The following is a 20928-nucleotide window of genomic DNA, read 5'->3' as shown; positions in this document are numbered from 1 at the left end:
AAATGTCACTGCCCAACGCAAACACCAAATTGTCCTCAACGAAAAAGCAATATTATATATAGCACTGTTATATAATTATAATGTGTTCTTTTACGTAATGATAATAGATGCCTTATAGCTGTCGGAACGTTAATAATATACAAATATGCAATAATAATTTTACAATGTTAAAATATTGTCGTCGCTAGATTTTTGTTTATAAATAAGAAATAAAGTGCAATAAATAAACACCAAATAGGCTCGGTAAAGTTATATACAATGTGCGGAATAGAATTTAAGTTTAAGCTCGTAATATTCTGTTGTATTATCGATAGCATAATGTAGAACCTTTTTCTTTGTCGTTTGCTAGATTTTTGCTAGAGATTATTAAATTGAATAAGATAATTATGTTATCAATACATTGATATAAGGCACAAAAAAGTTTTATTTACATTGGTGAGACAATATTTGTACAATAAAGATAAAATTGTATCTTAAATTTAGTGCAAATTACTCAAAATTACACAAACATGTTTTAGTCATATATCTAGACACCCTATCACGGTATGAAATTAAAACAAAATCGCCGTCTTCTAAGCGTCAAAGAGCTGTTAGATTTGGTTGTTTTTATTTTATATATACATATAGTAATGTAAATATTTCACAAAAAATTAAATCATATGAAGTTTAATAAAGTGTTAAAATAGCCAATGATTAGAGAATATTGATCATTTTAAAACAGCCTGTTACAGTTTATCAAACAAAAAGCCTTAGTAATGTCTAATTATATGGCGTCATACATTGCAATAAGTAGTAATTGACTAGATTGTTCAAAATAATTATAGAGACTGTATTATAAGCCGAGAAATAGGGATAATAGCAACCTGATTGTACTTTGCCTTATAAAATGCCGCAATAAAATCATATGGATTAACTTATCTAGGAGCATCTCTGCACATACAAGAGATACTATATTTTTTAGACGACTTTAATATTATAATAAGCAATTATTAGCAATGTTGTTTAGGTTGGGTTGGTTCGAATAGTCTGCGGTCGAAAGACCTAAGTTAAATGTTACATTGTTGTTTTTACCATCATCAATATAATTTGTAACACATACTCATGCCCGTTACAATGTAATATCAAGAACGCTGGCCATCATCACCAAGTGACGGTTAAGAACATTTTATTGGATTTAAAAAAAAAAATTTCTTTGGCGTAACAAAATAAAACTCTTTTCAAAAATTGTATTCTACGTTTGTAGAAAAAAGATTGAATTAATACATTGAAAGTTTTATTTTAACTGATTATATAGTTATATAAAGTTTATTTAAGTATAAAGAACCAAAAATGTTTACTATTGCTTTATTAATGTTTATTATCTGTTTTTTGTGACGGGGTGCACGCGCAAAAATTTACTCTAAACATTTATCCAAAGGCGCCAAGAGATGTATTACTTCAAAAATTCTGTCAATATCTGGGCCTCAGATTTCTGTTTCATGATTATCGTTATTAAATGAACAAAGTCTTAAAACCACAACATGAAATCAAAGGTAAGCAACCTTTGATTTCATTTTGACGGGTAAATGATGGAAAATTGACTTGAATACGCAATTAATTTTGAACGTATAATGATGACGTTTTACAGAAGCTCAACCAACCGAACCTAAATTATAAAAATTAAATAGCAATACAAGTATTTCAAAGTGAAACATTTATAAAACTTCATAGGATAATGTATATAAATAAAATAAATTTTGATATTGTTTGGATATGTAAAAATTACACCTTATATTGTATCGGCACCTCTATCGCTTTTAGTTACAGTATAGGTTAGCATAGGCCTATTTAGAATTATTATAGTTAATGCGTCTCTCTGAAACGAAATTCTAAAATATGTGTAGTAATTAGTCATAAGGATCGAAATTTACACTTAGATAAGCTCACAAACTCACGCACAAAGCGAAATTTTATGTTATGCGGCACCCAATTAAATTCCATTATTTTTCAATATAGCGTCAAGGGTGCCTTCATTATATAGAGAACGGTAGAACAGTTTTATACTTTAAATTCCAAGACGGGAAATTAGATTTAGCTTGTCACGATCTTAGAAAATAATTACATTCGGCACCTGCGTTGTCAGCGAAGCGTTCGAAATTTAAATCCCGTTCTAAATTTAAACATAAGCTAACGATCTACATACTTAGCTTTCGTAGTATTTAATTAATGAAAAATTATTCATCATTGTAACAGTACTAAAATGAATTTTTTTCTGAGGTCGTGATAAATAGCGCCGTACACTAAATATTATAGACTGATGTATAAAGATCAAAGTCGTACTTAGATTTAATTATTTATCTATCGAAATCCAGTAAGCAATTTAGGCAATGTAAAAATAAATTAATTAGTTAAGAATGATTCTAGTCAAAACTTATAGTTAGATACAATATTATAAAAAAAATCATACATAATTTTGCGTTTGTTTTATTGTAATTGGTGATTCTTGAATTTTATTACTTTAGCTCGAATACTTAAAGTCGTCCATTCAACTTATTTTAATTATAATTTATATATACGTAGATATGAAAATGATTGATTTATAATTTATGATGATAACCGTTACACGGCTTCATTTTGGTTTAATGAACGACTTTAGGTACTGCTGTAAGTTATACTAACAGTATATACATGATATAAATTTAAAAAAAATATATTCATTGTTTTGTTATTACGTTAAATAATTGAGAATATTTATATTTGTGTTAAAATATATAAATTTTACATAATATAGTAATTAATAATGAAATATTGTACAATAATTGTGTTCGTTTAATTTATGTAATGTTAGCAGAATAAATATCGTTTATTGCATGTAATTTAATATTTTTTATGTAACATAGTACAAAGAGTTTCTTATCTGATGATCATTCTTAAGAGCCTGAATAACCTCGATGAATTTAGACATATTAGGCCTGACAAAATCAATGGCGCTAATTAAAAACGCGTTGATAAAAATTAATGTAAATTCCCGAGGCATATTCGATAAACTTACCACGAACACTTAACGAGTCTTTAAAATCTTGCTTATTTTTGACTACATTTGACTCATAATTTAAGAGTAAAGTTCACTTGAACTGGGATTTTTTTTCTTTAACGTATAAACGAATCCAACTCCTTATATTCATAGAGCATAGAAAAAAGTTTAAGTGGAAAAGTTAAGTGAAGAAAGCTTCGTCACTTCTCGGCTATCAGGCTCTAATATATTAAGTAATAGTGTCTTATATAAAACTCATCCATTTTTGTTAATATCAACAACATATTAAGATCACATATGTCTTTTAAATATTTAGTATCACGTTTTGTCAATAGTTATGCTGATGAAAGGTGAACCCGTCAATAAAGTTTTAATAATTATTCTCTTACTCATAGAAATTAAAATTACTGATTCAAATTAAATGCGCATTCGTCTCTTTCTGTCATATCGTAAATACGATGTAACAGACAGAGACTGAAGACGACTAAGCTTCCAAATACAAATAGATAATTTTTCATGGATCGTTTCGGCATTTGCTTGTTGTCTATGTCGCAAGATGGGTCACAATATGTTAGATTTAGAAACGACACATTAAGTGCCATCTACGACTCTCGAATGTTAATGTGTTTCTTATTGTAATAGAAAAATAAAATAATATTTTACCGTTATTACTGCAATATGTTATAAATTCTTGTCTTCCGTTTATGAATAGTGGTTATAATTTAAGCATAGTGATAGGCGGGTTTACCTCTCAGCCGCCATAATTAGTTATTGCTAGGAACTAAATCAGTGTCTTTTCCAGGTTTATCTGTCTTGTGAAAACGTGTCTTTCTGTTGCTTAGATGTATTTTTAAATATTGAAATTTTATATTATATTAAAAATGCAATTTTTGGCCAGAATAGTCCAAATTGATGTTAAACAAGCTAAAATAATAGATAACTCTTTATTGAAGACAAATAACGAACACATTTTTGTTAATAACTAATATTTTTATCGTGTTTCAAGTACATATTATATTATTATAATCCAATAATTATGTCATAGATTCTTGTTGTCTTGATTTTCTGTATCTCAGATAACAAGCATTCAAATGTCCTGGCTATAAAATATTTCTACTATCAATTATTACTTATGAAAATAGAAAAAATCTACAGTTATTTATAGATTGTCTCTTTAAATTTTATTTGTTATATTTAGTCACTATTAAACCCTAGAAGCCTGTAATACCCGATTCACATGATATAAAATAAACATTTTACATGTAAGCTCAAATAATTAGCTGAATATTGTTAATTTATTATACTCGAATACTTACCATCATCCTAAATCCTAATGTCACTGCTAAATTATTGTCAACATAAATGTCATTAATGTAGTCAGGAGTTATCATACGTGACATGGCAATGTACCAAGCTTAATTATAGGCTTTTTGATCGAAAAATATTAAAGCGATGTAACTGCGTGTAAAGAAACGTATTTAGAATTTCAAAGAATTCCAAGTAAAACATTTTGAACTATTTCGGCAAATGAGCTGAGAACTCGTGATTCACCCAACAGCAAACGATTTTTTTTAATGAGACTTTTATGGATATAGGATCTCGGTAGCTACAAAAAATAATATTTGGTAAAAGATAATTTAACCACGACTTGAATCTACGTTCAAACTATTTTTTGTTATTAAAGTATTTCTTGTGAAATTATTCCATGTACATATTTTTAAGTATTCTATGTTTTTGAGCCATTTTATATTTTAAAAATAACTCAAAGCAATCAATGTTCCACTAATAATAAATTGTAGTACACTTATATTAAACCTTATAAAGCTCATGTTCTGTGTTTTTTTCGTTCCTTAGCTACTTATATTTAATAAAAATATAAAACTTTATTCATGACATGATGTGTAGGTTGGTACCAAATTTATGTATTGCTAGTATAGTCCACACAAGAAGTCCCTTTGTCGTGGGAACCAGATAGCAACTATTCCTTGGTAAAACCTATTTTAAACATGTACCATGTACCCTAAACAATTTTGGTATTACAACTTTATCTTAAAAGACATCAAGTATGCGTGAATGTGTGAGTGCGTGAATGGTTGTGTATGCGCAAGTATTGGAGCTGGTTGTATTGGTGTATCTGAGAGTTGTTATGATTTGAAAATTCAAAGTCAAGACAAAATATATTGTAACGCCCCAGTAGATTTCAAAATTTGTCTTGGGTAAATTTAATGTGATTTGCAAGTTTGTATATGTGTAGTTTGACTATCTTGGAATCCATAGATTGCAAAATTTTACCAAAAGTTGACCAAGTACTTGGTTTTGGCGTTGGGAATACAAAAACGTCCGTTCTTAAGTGAGTCCGGATTTGTTGGTCCATGGGATTTTGTTAATTTGTGTTAATACTTAATTTATTAAACTTAATTTGTATGGCTGCAGGTAATGAATACTATGGTAAATAAATTAAAAATCAAATATGCTTTTAAAATATAATATTTTCAACACATTAAAATATCCTTTTGTAAACTTTAATATCTAATAAATACGTATCTTTTGTTCTATTTAATTAGCTTTATATAAATAAACTCTCAATATCTGGGTACAACGTCGAAATGGTAACTCTATGCCCTTATAAAAGCCTTAATGGCTCGTAACTGGTCCAGTCATAATTCCTTAAGCTCTGGACGGCAAACCTTCGACAGACAACACCTGAAAAATTTAACCTTTTAACTGTCAATGCTCGGAATGAACTTATAAATAAAACTCGATATTTCGGCAGTTTTGGTCAGCAAATTAAAATAAACTTTACTTGTTTGTTTGATTACAGCATATTATATTCACGTATATTCGTAGTTTCAGATTTAAAATTGTAACGAAATATTGTTTCCAAAAAAAAGTAGCGTAATATATAGATGGAGTCAGTTTCTGGTCTAAAAATCTATTACTTTACATGCTCTGCCAGCACTTAATCTGCTAATGATAAAGTGACTTCTAAACCACAACAGAACTAATCTCAAAACAATTATCTACGGACCACATATAATAAACATCTTTTTGTCCTAGACGCGACAGAGAAAGCCATATGTGAGAGTGACTGATTCAGCGCACATGAATCAGTCACCCATGTACACCCATGTAGGCCTGGAATGCGTGTCTGTAGCTAACCAACATACAGAAATCCTCGGAGCCGTGAGGTCACTCCGTGAGAAATTCCCAGGAGACTTCTGTGCTTCTGGAAGGAGCTAGGCTGGCTTTGTTAGCCAAGACATAACGCACATCGGACCTTATGAGTCTAAGTACGAAAACTCCACCAAACACTAGCCAATATGTATTTGGTAAAATAGTGGTGTTAACGCCATCTGTATTTTTCCGGCAAAATTAAAAGCATAGTACGAGGGGTGTTCAAAAAATAGTGCTAGTACGATTTTCCTTGGAAAGAAAATATCCCCAAAAGCCCAGAATTCATTTTTCATTCGTTTTATTTTAATTCGAAGTAATTTGTTTTTCCGGGCGTGTTCTTAAATTTTTTTTAATTTTCGCGAGATAAAAAAAAATCTGGTTGGTAAATTTTACTACGGAGCTGGTAAATCAGGATTTCAGAAAAACATTAGGAGTTCATTTGACTTCGGATCCCTCAAGAAAATAACGTACGTAACGGGAAAAAGATGGTGATGTACATATTTTTCTGTGAGTATTATCATAATGTGAGTGTCTATGAATGGCATCACGTAACATGAAATGAGCGTTATACTCATACTTTTTGAACACAATCCTAGTAAATTAATTGAAAATTTATAATCCCATAGATATTAAAGTTATAGAAAACAATTCAGTGGCGCTATAACAGCAAATGGGCCTTGGGCTAAAAAGTAATATTTCATAGAGAAATAAGTCTGTCTGACATTTTTAGATTTTTTGGATTTGAGACATGTTGATTTCCTCACGGTGTTATCCTTTACTGAATGTTAAATGCGCACAAAAAGAGTAATTTTGTCAGACAATTTTATTTGCCGGGTATCAAACATACGAAAGAGTTACACGCATATGCCAACAATTTTGTAAAAAATATAGGTAGAATTATGGCATTGAAAATGCATTCTTTATACTGTAATGCTTTTCCGATTCCGAAATACCTTCTAAAAGACGTGAAATACTCATTGAATAGCTTACATTCATACAACAATATGTTCAGGTATTTTTCCGTCTTCGTAAAGTTGCCACATTTTCTCGTAAAGTGCTTCCAATCCTTGTGTATAGTGCTTACAATCGAAGAGTGTGCTTTTCACGCGGGCTTTGTACACTTTAGCTCGTATATATTTCCGACTGAAAAGCAGATACAGATTGAAATGCAAATAACCGCTCAAAGTAAGTAAGTCAAATGCAACTAACATAATACATAAAAATATATCTAATAACTAACCTTAAAATTTAATTATTAAAAAATATTATTAAAAGGAGTCCCTTTAGGCAAGGTTCCGAAGATACTAGCAGCGTTCCCCCTTTGTTAATTGTTTTGAATTAATAAAATAATGCAACTAAACTTTTCATATGTAAGTATTCAATGACTTAGACAGAAAGTAGGAAAGTGTTCAAATAAAGAATAGTTAAGAATTTTTCTCCATAATAAATTATTGTTTTTGTTTTGACATTTTTCGGCTATGATCAGATGGGCAAAAGTACATAATATCTAATAAAAATTATTCAATACATTTAAGTTAGTAAAACCTAATTCATATGTGTTGTTTGATGGTCTAAAAGTGAGGGTATGTAGGTAGGATATATCAGTATGCAGGTGACAAAATTCTATGGGTATTCTTAATACTCCTTTAAGCAAATTCCACAATAGCGTAAACAAGTCAAGGCTTTACATTTCATTTCAAGGCTTTATATGTCATTGAATCTCGCGGATTAGAGGTGGCAGATTTTTTTCAGCATTTAGTTGCATTGTATCTACCGCGGAAAGACGCTGTTCTATACTTATGGGCATTAAACAGTTTATTGAGTCCAATAGAAGTCCAGAGAGTCCAGAGCCCATTTCTGGTACTTTGGCTTGAGTTGGTTTTTGTTGTAGGTAATGCTACTCGGTGGGAAGACATCGAATATTAATAACCTTATATACGAGGAAAACGTATGACGTCAAAATTAACCTACCTTCCTGTTTTTGAATTTTGATAAGACATTAATTAACAGGTTTTTAAAAATAATTACCCTCCTTTGTAGTATATTTTAACAGTAACTAATTAACTTTAAAAACCTAAGTTTCAATATGTCACTTGTTTACCCAATCGATTGAATACTTACTAGTTGACATCTGTTCCCATTTTTATGGCCATTTGCTCATAATGATTTATATCGCGAGCTATAAGTTCCGTGCAATTAAGTGCAGCAAGCTGTGATGCAGCTACTCTGTAACCCATAAAGGAGAATATTACTATGACTTGATAAAATATTAAGGCTATACGTAAACTGCAAAAGGCTTAAGTCATATATATATAACATTCAACCATAATTTTTTTTTAAATAATAATTAAATATATGTCAGCGGTGATGGTCAAGTGGCTTAGGCAATTCAAGATAGACTGTTCAAATCACACTTGTGAACTAATGAAATAGAAAATTATTTAATGCAACAATCATAAAGAACTGCAAGGCATTTCCGAGTTCATTTGTAAATAAATTACACGTAATTTATTCATATCATCAAGTAATAAACGGATGGAACTTACCTTGAAGCTAAAGTCTCACCCGGGTGGGTAAGAACAGGCGTCCCGGCCCAAAGCATATCCATAGTGGTTGTATGCCCATTACATAATGGTGTGTCTAAACAGACATCTGCCAATTGCCCTCGCCGTATATGTTCTTCCTTGGATGCTATTCTTGAAAAAACTATTCGTTTTGGATCTAAACCTGAAATGAAAGTGTTTTACGTGATTTGGCAAACGGGCAGGAGACTCTACTCGGTCATAAGTGATACCGTCCCAACGACCAAGAACACTCACATTTTCTAATTCCTATAAAAAATATTAATATTTACCTAAATCTTTGGCAAATTTGTGAATATTAGGTCCTCCTGCCACTGGAAAACTCACCAGCCAGAGCAGACTATTAGGCACGCTTTGTAAAATCTTGACCCAAGTTTTTAAAGTGCTAGGATCGTTTTTATATAATTGATTAAAATTGCAATAAACTATTGCATCATCTGGCAAACCATATTGAGATCTTGTCGTGATGACCACTTTATCACAAACTTTTTCTCCACTTGCTATTTTAGAATCATATGTCAACACTGATAACCCATTCAATATAGATATATTATCAATATTCATCTGGAACGTAGATTAAAAATAAATGATTAAATCTGTATTGTTTCCAATTGTATTTAAATTTGGAACGGTTTTACCTGTATTTGGTTACAGTCTGATGCGAACTCAATGACACACTTAGGAATGTTAATAATTTTTTCTAATACTTCTATTGGTTCATAATTGTCGAAAACTAGTATGGTTTTTGTTTTTTCAATACAACACTCATCCAAATCTTCAATATAATTAATTATAGCTACATTTTCATTTAATACACTATCATTATTGGTCCTCAGTTTAAATCGATTCTTTAGATGCGGAAACATTTGCATATGATCACCGACAAAGTACGTATATGGCATATAAGCAAACTTTTCGGTAAAATCATTTTCAGCTTCCATTGGACATGAGACATTGTCACAAACTATATAGTCCATATATGAGGCCCCGCTTGTACCTGGGTACCCCAGCCACATTATCTGAATTGGTGCTGATCTCAAAGCAAAAATTTCATTTCTTGAACCTTTAGTATATCCATTCATATTTACCAATATATGAATACCATCGTTTTGTATTATATTTGCCGCCTCATCGTTAGACGTTATATTGGATATATCAGCAAAATGTTCTGACTCATTTTCTATTTTATTACGGAATGTTGAACCATCGTTCGGATTTAACGCATAGCAAAAAATCTCTGCCTTTGAAGTATCATGCAGACCGGGAATAGATTGCATTAAATGTGATGTCGGATGATTACCAAAGTCGCTACTTACGTAACCGATGCGTAAACGATTTTTGTATTTTGTAATGGAATTATTTGCCTTGGTAAGCCCCCTTACTTTTTCTAAATATAATCTTGCATGTCGTGCAGCAATTTCTTTTCTACATTGATTTGTTAACGGATATAATATGGAATGATGTGGGTGTACTGATGTTAATTTATCGCTTTTTAACTGCTCTTCAACAATTTTTATTACTGTCCTCATCCGTTGCTCGTAATCATCCCAATCACAGATTATTTGAAGGCAATGTGTTAAGTTACAATAAGCATCAGGAAAATCTTCTCTAATCAAAAGTGCATTTTGGTAGGATTTTATTGCTTCAACTATATCACCTATGTCTTTGTAAATACTGGCCAAATTACAATGCGCATCAGCAAATAAAGGATTAATTTCTATTGCTTTTTTAAAACAAATGATAGCTCCTTGGGTCTGTTGTAACTCCCTGAACGTATTTCCCATATTACTGTAGGCATCAGCGAACTGCGGTTGAATATCAATAGCTTCTTGATAATGCATTAACGCCTCGCCGTGTTTACCTGAAATCGATTAATCAAAGTGCTTACTATGGCTGAGTGCGTCTAATTAGTGAACTGTTATCGATTATTGGCGACATACATTTAGTTTTGTTAACATAAAATAACATTTCGCAGAGCTAATATTTCTAGATTTTAAATCAAATTTAGTAGTAATAAAATACATAACCGTCGCAAATTAAGTTATTATAATAATAATCTAAAATGGGTCAACCTCACGCCGAGCTCGCATGTTTAAACATTTATAACATTAATTATTCCTATACAAGGTCAATGATAAAACCTAAACAATCGTGTTAAACCAGTGTTAACTTTAAATAGAAAAAATTACCTTGTTGCTGTAAAAGTGATGCGAGATTACTATGTGTAACTGCAAAGTCAGGGAAAACTTCCAAAGCCTTTGTGTATAAATTTGTTGCTTCTTCTATTTTTCCCTGTTCTCTCTTTACATTTCCAAGATTATTGAGTGAATCAACATGCGTGGGACACAAAATCAATGCCTTCGTGTAGCATTCCTCAGCCTCAATCACGAGACCCTTTTCTTTGAGGGCATTAGCTAAATTACAGTAGGCGTCAGGAAAATTCGGATGAAGCTCAATAGCTTTCCTATACGTCTCTATAGCGAGATCTATAAAGCCTTGTTTATAGTATAAACATGCCAGATTCCCGTGTATGATACCATTGTTTGGCGTTAACTTCAAAGATTGAAGATATACTGCTACCGCTCTGGAATTATAAACAAATTTTACAAGATTTGATGTGTTAGTATTAACAAGTGTCAGGTTAGGTGCGAAGGGCATTTATAGTATATTTACATATTATCATAAATATTGCAATGCTTTAGTCATTCTTAAGATTCATTTGAAATTTAAAAAAAAATAAACGGACTAAATTATGGATTATAAATAGTGCCTTTAATTAATTTTCCTTACATAAGAGAGTATTTACTGTATAATACTTATAAATTTATTGATAATTATATTCTATTTAGCTCAAAAAATATCAGAGAATCTGATGCAGAAATGGTCATTATGAAGAAGTGGAATGGAATTTAATAATCCTAAAAATATTATATATGAGAACTTAAAGTAAAATTATTTGAAAACTAATCCGCTATTAAATAATAATATTATAGATAAGAATCAAGTAATGACTTTTTTAATTAATTAATAATTATTTTATTAAAAATAAATTACTAAGCCATTATTTAAGAATGACCCATCAAACATGAGTAACATTAATTGCCAAGGGAAAATTATTTTTTTTATTTTATTTAAAAAATTTTTAGATATTAAATAATGAGACTTTCGAATAATATTTATGTCATGCAAAAAATCAGATAACTGTTAATGTAGGTGCTGTTAAATAATTTTCTCGCTTGATCAGCATTTGCAAAAGACGGCTGATTAGCATTAAATATGCGTAAAATCGTTTTCAATGTATAAATCTTAAGCTCAAATTTTCTTTTGAATTATTATTCTATATATCATAATAAATTCGATGAAGTTCGTTACATATTTTTTCTTGAATTAGCTTTAGGTGGACATGTACAGCAATGACATGTATTGACTTTATAATATTGACTTTAAAGAATAATATATAAGAGATGAAATGGTGCCAGTCCACAGCCACAGAGCCCAAACTTTTTTAATTTGTTTATACATTAATGTAAAAATTATTACTAAAAATTATTAATGTAATGTCAATCTGTGTATACATTATTTTACTACATTAAAACAATATTCGTGTAACTCAACATGAAAAACAAATAAACAGAATTTAAAATTTTATATACCTACAAACCGTATAATACTACCTAAAAATCATAAAACACTTAAACAAATTAATTAATTATTAATTATATTAATTACTATATGTATTATGTGTATCCAATATATAATATGTCTTATCATACTTTTTGTGTAAGTCAACAGCAAAGCGAATTCATTAATACTATTTCAGCCAAATTCTTTCGTTAATATTCGGTATTTTCAATTTAAGTAAATAAAACACAAAAAATGTTACAATACTCTCAACGGTAGGCCATACATCGAAACTCTTCAGCAACTAAGATTAATAAAATATTGAGGATTAATATTAGTATTAGGAAAAAATGGAATCACAATGAAAAAATACCTTTTAATCTTGTTTTTAATCCAGTCGACGCAGCCGCCCAATTCGGAGGTTTGGGCAGCAAGTTTGGGCGGCGCGATATTGATGACCGTATATACGACGACGCATTGATAATCCATAATTTGGTCATGTCCAGCGGTTACTGAGTAACTGGACGTCTCGTCCCAGCCAGCGTCACAAGCGACGCGCACGCGCCGGTGCCAATTCCTCGCGACGCAAGCCGCGACCTTGACGCATGTATGTTGTGGTAACGTTTATTTTTCGTTTCCCATGATATTTTTAATTATTCGAAATAATTAAGCATTACGATACGAGGTCACAGAGGACATTTATAGTTCTAAATAATAAATATATCGCAAGGCGTGTTGTTATAAATAATTAAAATAAAATATTTATTTTCACAAATTAGTCATATTTTATTGAATGTTATCTGAACGTACAGAGCCTTTATGACAAAACAAACAGTTTAAAGAAATTGTGTTGATTGGGATAGTAATAACACCACAATTATTATCACATCTAGATGTGTTAATATTAAAATAATAAATAAATGAAAATTACAGATAGAATGGAAATAAATAATTTAATATAAAAGTTTTAATATCGCATATTAAAGTATAACATATAACTTTAAATTGTAAGTTTCCGCATCAAGCTTTCGTATTAATAACCTATTGTTTAAAAGCATTTAAACTATTTACAACATTATAATGGCGTATTTCAATCATATGAACGTGGTAATAAACTTTAAAACTGTCGTAAAATAGTTACGTGGATATAAAAGCGTAAATGTACCCGAATATTGAATGTAAAATGGGAACGGTGATTCGCGACGAAAACTAAATGCTACTGCTGTTGACTAAGAACGATGTTGCCAGCTTCAATGTCCCACACTTTCCCAATTCTAGTCAAAACATTTTCCACCCAAACAAGGGCTGTACGAGCAAATTAAAGTTCAGAATTAACCAATTATGGGGTCAATGAATTGATAAATAAGTGGCTTGATATTGGCATTTTATGTAACTAAACTTTACTTTTCATTAATAATACATATGATATGTACATTAGCAGATACTTACCACAAAGTGTCCCAATTTTATTTTACGACAACACCAGTAACGCACTACAAGCTTTTAGAATTATCCCTACAAGTATACTGCCCTTCAAGTCTGTAGTCTACGGATTCGTGTCGTATTTACAATTTGAACTTTACTGCGACTACATAGAATCTAAATTACCCAATCAAAATAAATTATTAAAACTAGACTTTTAGCGTTGGAAATCAGATTTGAAACTGCTGAAACTGCAACGTACTCAACGTTGGCTGAAGTGCTCTCTTCATAAGATTCAAAAGGCATTTATTCGCTTATTTCCCACTGAATGAGGCATCATTAGACAGTTAAACCCAACTTAAATAATCATTTAAAACGTTTTGAATCTCATTTGAATTTTGAATTGTTCTTTTCAGTTAATCATCGATTTTTCAGATTATGAAAAAAACCGTCTAATTTGTTCTGGATTTTATCCAAACATCTCAAGCTTTGATCTTTGCCTGATGTAAAATTAAACAGATAACAGTTTAAACGTTAATCTGTAATATGTAGACTCCACTGTTGCTATGTAATTTAGTAATTGTTTTTGACATTCCTTCTTATATTTGTCCTATTTTTTTAAATAATCGGAAGTTTAAAGATGATGGACATCGAGCAGGAGAATACAATTTTAATTTTGGATTACTTTTAAATTTATATTTATATTTTTTTAATGATTAGAATATCTGTACAATATTTATTTATATATTATATTTATATATTATTATATTGTAGAACCACTCAAAACTCATAAAATATAATTACTTATTGCGATTTATCAGAAGTCAAAATAATAAAAAGCCAAGTATAATTTTAAAAAATCTAATATATATCTTATATAATTTATTTATAGATGAGATTATTTATATCATATATCCACCTTTTTCTATAATGATCGTCTAGTAAAAACTGATTTTCAAGATCAATTATTTTTTACTGTTACACCAGAGACCTTAGCATTAATTTTGCGGGTGTCAGGCACACAAATGATCTCGAAAAATATACAGAATTCTGAGGCTAAGATTAAAAGGTTGCAGTTAATATCTTTCTACACGAATTCTATTCAAAGAAATGGATCGATACCTCGTTACTGTTTCATTATGATATCAGTTATATTATTCGTGTATCATAATATATATTTTTTACATTGAGTTAATATTGAGGATTTTTTTTCTAAGATTTGTAACTATATCTTGCATATTTATAGTATCTTGTTTGCAAGGCAATTATGCTCAATAAACAAAAGAGCTTAACTCATAAGTACACTTTATGAGTCCTAGAATTTTTGTAACAATATGAAGCCAAAATTGAGTAGTAATAGAGTAGCATTTAGCCTTTGTTTAAAAGGAATAACTCACTATAATAAGAAACAAAAGAAGTACATTTTCCTTATCCGTAGACTAAGGCAAATAGATTTGTTAACACGCCCGCTCCGAGAGTATCTTAATAGAACCCTAATATTAACCGTAACATGTTTAATATATTTTTCATGTACGTTTATTAGTTCTGACAAGTGACAAAGGTGGAGTACCTGCGGTAGCTGACCTACTAACCCACGCCACAAATTAGTTACATCAGTGGAATAACCTCATATATTATTAATAGACGAATCCACTTTAGAAAATATTTTCTTGATTGATATTTATTTTTATAGAATTATCTGTTCTTTTAATGTTAATATATCTATTCTGGTATGTTTTTATTGTTGCAAGTTTGGAATTGGGAAAAGTGATGGTACTAATTAAATAGTCCGGTCGTAATACGGTTTGAAATCGCGTTAATATTTGAAAATTATTCGAATTTAAAACTGAAACCGAACGGGCTTTTAAACCTACTGTCTATTATACTGTGCCCGGACTAGACGCCCTCTGTTTACTTAAATACTAAGGACAAATAAGTTTTAATGGAACCATTCTCCTGATTATTCTGTGAATAAGTAGCTATTTTCGTCTCCCATTCACGGATAGTTCAATGAATGAAGAAAAGTTTTGCCTTTGTTTTATATAACTTGTGCGAGCATTTGCGTCAGGGAGGATCTCACAAAGTTTAATGTTTTATAAATAAAATCCTGAATGAAATAAATCATGAATAATAATGAAGAGAATCCTGCATGAAATACGCCCATTTACTTGACTGATTTATTTAGTTTTACACAAAATTTGTTGAATTATTTACAATTTTAGGATATGTTTTTTTTTTCTTGCCTGGCGGTGAGTTTATTGCCAGTTCTTCTCTTCCGTTCTACTCTCTTGATATGAGAACTGGCAGTAAATGTAAAATTAGAAGCATTTCATATATATTTATTTTTGACGTTCCAAAGTGTACATTGTGTTGCCTTTAAGAATAAATAAATTTGAAATTGAATCTATTGGTGTCACTTTTTTGCCAAAGGTTGTTAACAACTTGTATTGCCGGTTATATGGCGCTAGTCTAAACAGTTGCACGGTGGGTTTAATGGCGGTACACTCCCCTAGGTGCCGCAACTACGAATACTGCCTTCTACTATTTTTGCCGTTCAATTCTGCCTATCATTATTAGCGGCAACAAGTCGTATTGATGATGACGTAAAATGTGACCGAGATATGCGACTTTTCGTAATTTAACAGCCTGCATAAACTTTTGTGTCGTCCCGATTCGTTGAAGGACTCTTTCGTTCGTCATTCTCAGTAGCCAACTGAAGAAAATATTTTTGAGAATGTGTTTCTTACATACGTATAACATATCTCGTTAGCAGTGGAAGTTATATCATGATATCTCAGGAATTATTTGTTAAATATCAGCCAATACTAAATGAAAAATTAATTGAAGGCTGGTTTGTCAGATTGAAAAGAGTGGCGGAAAGTTTCTTGCTAGTTTCTCTTACCCGCTCTACGCCCTTAACTTGCGAACTGGTTGTAAATGTAAATTTACAATTAATTTAATTTGTAATAATTTTGACGTTCATAAGTGTACATGTTTACCTATATGAATAAAGGAAGACCCCCTTATTTCATAGTGTTTGTTTGGAAGAAAGGTAAAAAATGTGGCTTAGTTAAACGTCATACGCTAGGTAATTTTTAGGACCTAGTTAAGAAAAAATATTACGAAACATAAATTTTAGGACAAGGGTTATCGTGCAAAACATTATTTTTATTGTATACTTGCGATCTTTCCCAGGTTCATAACATATATATTACACGGGAATGTAGGAAACAAATTTTGAATTTAGTCGAGATTTTGAGTTTTTCGTTACCAAAATACAAATATTTCTCCTATGTAATAAAAATATGCACAATTCTGATCACAACAACATTTACCAGCCACAAACCACTTGTGACAATACAATCACGATCTGATCGACTTAATGTTTGCGGTATCAATTCTAAGAGGATTTAGTTGGTATCAGTTTAATTAATGATTTAACATCAGAGCAAATTCTCAGTACATATAATTCTGTATAATAGAGTATTGATTGAGGTTTGTTGTTTTGTGTGGAGGAGGCATTCAACTGTGGAAGGGTTCTTGCAAAATAATTAGGAAATAGAAACAAAAAAATAATAGTAAAAAATAGGTATAATTTACTTTTCTTAAAAAATATGTGTATTTAAATTCTTAAAAAATAAATAGTATTAATTTACTTTGTTCTTTACAAGAAATAAATAAGCTTTTTTATTTTATTTTATATTATCTTTATTCAATTTTGTTTTCGTGAGCCTTGCCTAGAATGCTGAATTGCAATATTCTTGTCATGTCGTTCAAATTTGCAATGCGAAAGAAGTGTTAATTTTTTCGTTATCAGTCTTGTCGATGGTACCTTCACGTTTATGATACTATACAATTGTAGTTTTAAAGTTTTCGATTAGTTTGTACGGAACAGTTTCAGGAGTGACATAATAATTAATTGTCATTTCCAATTTTGAACCCATCCAGCTATTTAAAGTCAATGTCAAAGAGGCTTTATAAAGAATTTTAATATCTCTTTTAATCTTGAGCACTTTAACTAAACGTTCTTTTTAATCTTTATAGCAGCCATTGTGGAGAATATATATATATTTTCTCATACTTTATAATATGATATGTCTTGTTTTTAATTACGTAAACTGTTATAGGATGAATAAATAGTAAACTTTCGGGGAACAGCGACTAAAAAAGGTTTTGTTCTGATTTCATTGTATTTTAATTAATTTCCGTCCATTTAAACAAATTCAACGTCCCGTATAAATAATAAGGATGCATGATAACTTGCTATATTGCAGTGATATACATGATGAAGGTTATTGACATTTGAATTTCGACTTTTTCGCCAGAAGAATCTTAATCGAAACATATTTATATTTTGGTTAAATTTGCAAGAGGTTTTAATATTCATAGAAAGTGATTCATTAAATATAATATGTAAAGATGCATATATGTAGGTATGCTATTTTTAATTTTGATCGGTTATATTATGAAATTATAATATATCAGCAGTCTTTTACGATATCTTTAAGCCTTTTTTTACATGTTAAATTGCTCGGGATGATGGCTTTCACCTTCCTCTAAATTTAATGTGGAACGAGAGTTATTGAAATTTTTAAAAAAACACTTTTCTTTTAATAAAATTATATATTAATTAGGTATTTATTTAGGCTAATTATGTGTTTAAAAATATCTATGATGCGATTTATCGTGATGTTCCACTTTTAATATGAACACAATAATTAGCATTAATATCATAATTCGTTAATGTAATTATATAGTTGTTTCTGTTAACAATCTTCGAACGTTGTAGAAATAATATGTGTAAGACTTATTTTAGTAAAACAATTTCACATTATATGAACTAAGGTTTACAGGCTCAACAATATAGAAAGAAAGTATATATATATATATATATATATATAATATTAGTATTGTTTTCGTAATATAAAATAATATTCAGTTACAAGAAAAAGTATGATACATGAAGAGACATTTTCCTAATAAGACTTTCATTTAATTTCTGTACGCTTCTTAAGTCGCATCGGTACGGAAATTCTTCAGTGGGCAGCTGGTTTCACATATGGTGGAGCACGGCAGAAATTGCGTTAAGCCATGCCTGTGGATATATTTGACCTGTGGAGACGTTTACGTGTCTTTTTAATAGGTTTCAACATTATGGGGCTTATCAGGACCTGACAGGTTTAGTCATGAGAACTACTTTTGAACGAAATAGAAAGCCAGTTCAGTTATTTGATGTCATTGAATGAAAGAGACTGGGGTGTCTTTAAATAGTTGCATAATAATTCAGGTCATTACCAACGAGGACTATTTTATATTCCAGAAAAGCGAAGCGACATCTGTGTTGAAGGATAAATGTACAGCCCTCCTGAATAACTTAACATAGATCCCTTTTTGAAGACGCAGGATATCTATTTGATTTTTATGCCAAAACATATCTACGCCTAGTTTCATATAAAACACAAGATGTAAACAAACACATATATACTGACACATCAGCTCTGCTACTGGAGGGATTATAGTTTGCCTGGACGTCCGCTGATGAAACTCAGCAACGAGTATTATTGCGAAAAACTCTTTTTTTAATAAATGGCAATGCTTAGTTACTTACCTGACATACGAATAGAAGTGCTGAGTTCGACTCCCGCCTAGATAATTAAATGTTTCAAAGAACATGAAACAAAATGACAACTATGTTTTTAGTATTATACTCAAACATATTCTCATAATTTCGCAAAACCCTTTTGAACATTATTTTACTAATAAAATCTTTTATTAGTAAAATAATGACCTATAATCTTATAGGACGTGAATGATACTGACCTAAAGTAGATGTAATTTAATTTGGATTTTGATAGAAAAATAATATGAATAAAATTTAAAGCTTTACCCTATTTACGTTTTAAGTATTTCCAAATGTGAGGTATAATTTTCATCATCTGTTTTATCGGTAGTAAAATTTTTCAATGTCTTATCTATTAATAAACCACAACATCAGTTGCCAACGTTCATACAATTTTGACAGAAACTCAAGTGGTTATAATTAAATTGAAGAAGCACTGCCAAGGATCGTCATCACATGTGACTTCTTAACCCTTAAAGACATAAAACCAAGGTGAGACGCTTACGGACGTTACGTAACATCTTTTGTTTGATATGTTCGATATGATTGTCGATACTTAGTGAGTTGTCGAATACCGGGATATATGGGAGTCATGCTTGGCTCCAAATATCCATTCTGGTTATCAGTTGCATTTCACGTATCAGTTAAGCTCTGATAGCTAGAGCTTTATTTTTATAGTCCGGTCAATTTAGACATTTGAAGCTACATAAATTTTCACCAAGCTGAAAATCGGTAAGATTGTTTAAAATACAAAGAAAAATAAAATTTGAAAGTCATTCCCTTGTAAGGAATTTTTTTTATTCAAGGCCAAAAGAAATGAGTTTTTCACGATTTTCAGCAAAACGGTAAGTTTTATCATAGAAATACTAATATAAAGGTGATAAAAAAGAATAAAGGTGGCTCGTAGAAAAAAGTAATGATACATTTTTTGTAGATAATTTTATGATCTACAATTTTTGTCACAAGTATTTTTATTATGATGAAACTTACCGTTTTGATGAAAATCGCGAAAAACTCATTTTTTTACCTTTGACCTTGACGATGATGATAAAAAATTTTCCTTACAAGAAAATGATGGGAACTTTCAAATTTTATTTTTCATTGTATTTTAAACAATCATACCGATTTTCAGATTGATGGGAATTTATACAGCTTCACTTTTATTTTTTGGTCTAATTTGACCGGACTATTTAGTACAACATCAAAGTTTCATACAAAAACTTCTAAGTTGTGTTAACACTTGTTGCTCTAGTTGTACAATGGATTTTCCTTTTGATTTAGCAATCAACATATTATGCTCGTACGCTATTTTCTAGCGATGTCTTCCTGCACGGGCTGGAGTAGAAAGAAAATAATGAACGAAACAAAAGAGAAATGTATAACTAAGGCTGAAACTGATAAATAGGTTATAATAAATTGTAGTTTATTTGAAATTTTAGTTCTTTTGATATTGTTAAAATAAAATAATAATTGCGAAGAATAAATAATTATAATAC

The 20928-nt window shown here is 30.3% G+C and overlaps 1 protein-coding gene across 2 annotated transcripts; it reads right to left on the bottom strand.

The window, feature by feature from the left end:
* Positions 1 to 5507: 5507 nt before the first annotated feature.
* On the bottom strand, positions 5508 to 13125 carry LOC110999046 (UDP-N-acetylglucosamine--peptide N-acetylglucosaminyltransferase 110 kDa subunit). 2 transcript variants are annotated; one of them, XM_022267925.2, is made up of 8 exons: positions 12764 to 13120; positions 10959 to 11353; positions 9408 to 10630; positions 9042 to 9333; positions 8734 to 8914; positions 8309 to 8413; positions 7178 to 7330; positions 5508 to 5716 (listed from the first exon to the last, which is right to left on the bottom strand). In XM_022267925.2, exons 1-7 carry the CDS (start codon positions 12877 to 12879, stop codon positions 7180 to 7182), a joined length of 2463 nt encoding a protein of 820 aa, XP_022123617.2. In that variant the 5' UTR covers positions 12880 to 13120; the 3' UTR covers positions 5508 to 5716; positions 7178 to 7179. The 2 variants fall into 2 exon arrangements, with proteins under 2 accessions (XP_022123617.2, XP_022123620.2); XM_022267928.2 differs by lacking the exons at positions 5508 to 5716; positions 7178 to 7330; positions 8309 to 8413 and having other exon boundaries at positions 8775 to 8914; positions 9097 to 9333; positions 12764 to 13125.
* Positions 13126 to 20928: the final 7803 nt, after the last annotated feature.

The sequence above is a fragment of the Pieris rapae genome, chromosome Z (assembly GCF_905147795.1).
Source record: "Pieris rapae chromosome Z, ilPieRapa1.1, whole genome shotgun sequence".
NCBI lineage: Eukaryota > Metazoa > Arthropoda > Insecta > Lepidoptera > Pieridae > Pieris > Pieris rapae.
Note: the sequence above shows the minus strand (reverse complement) of the source record. Positions and strands in the feature narration are given on the sequence as shown.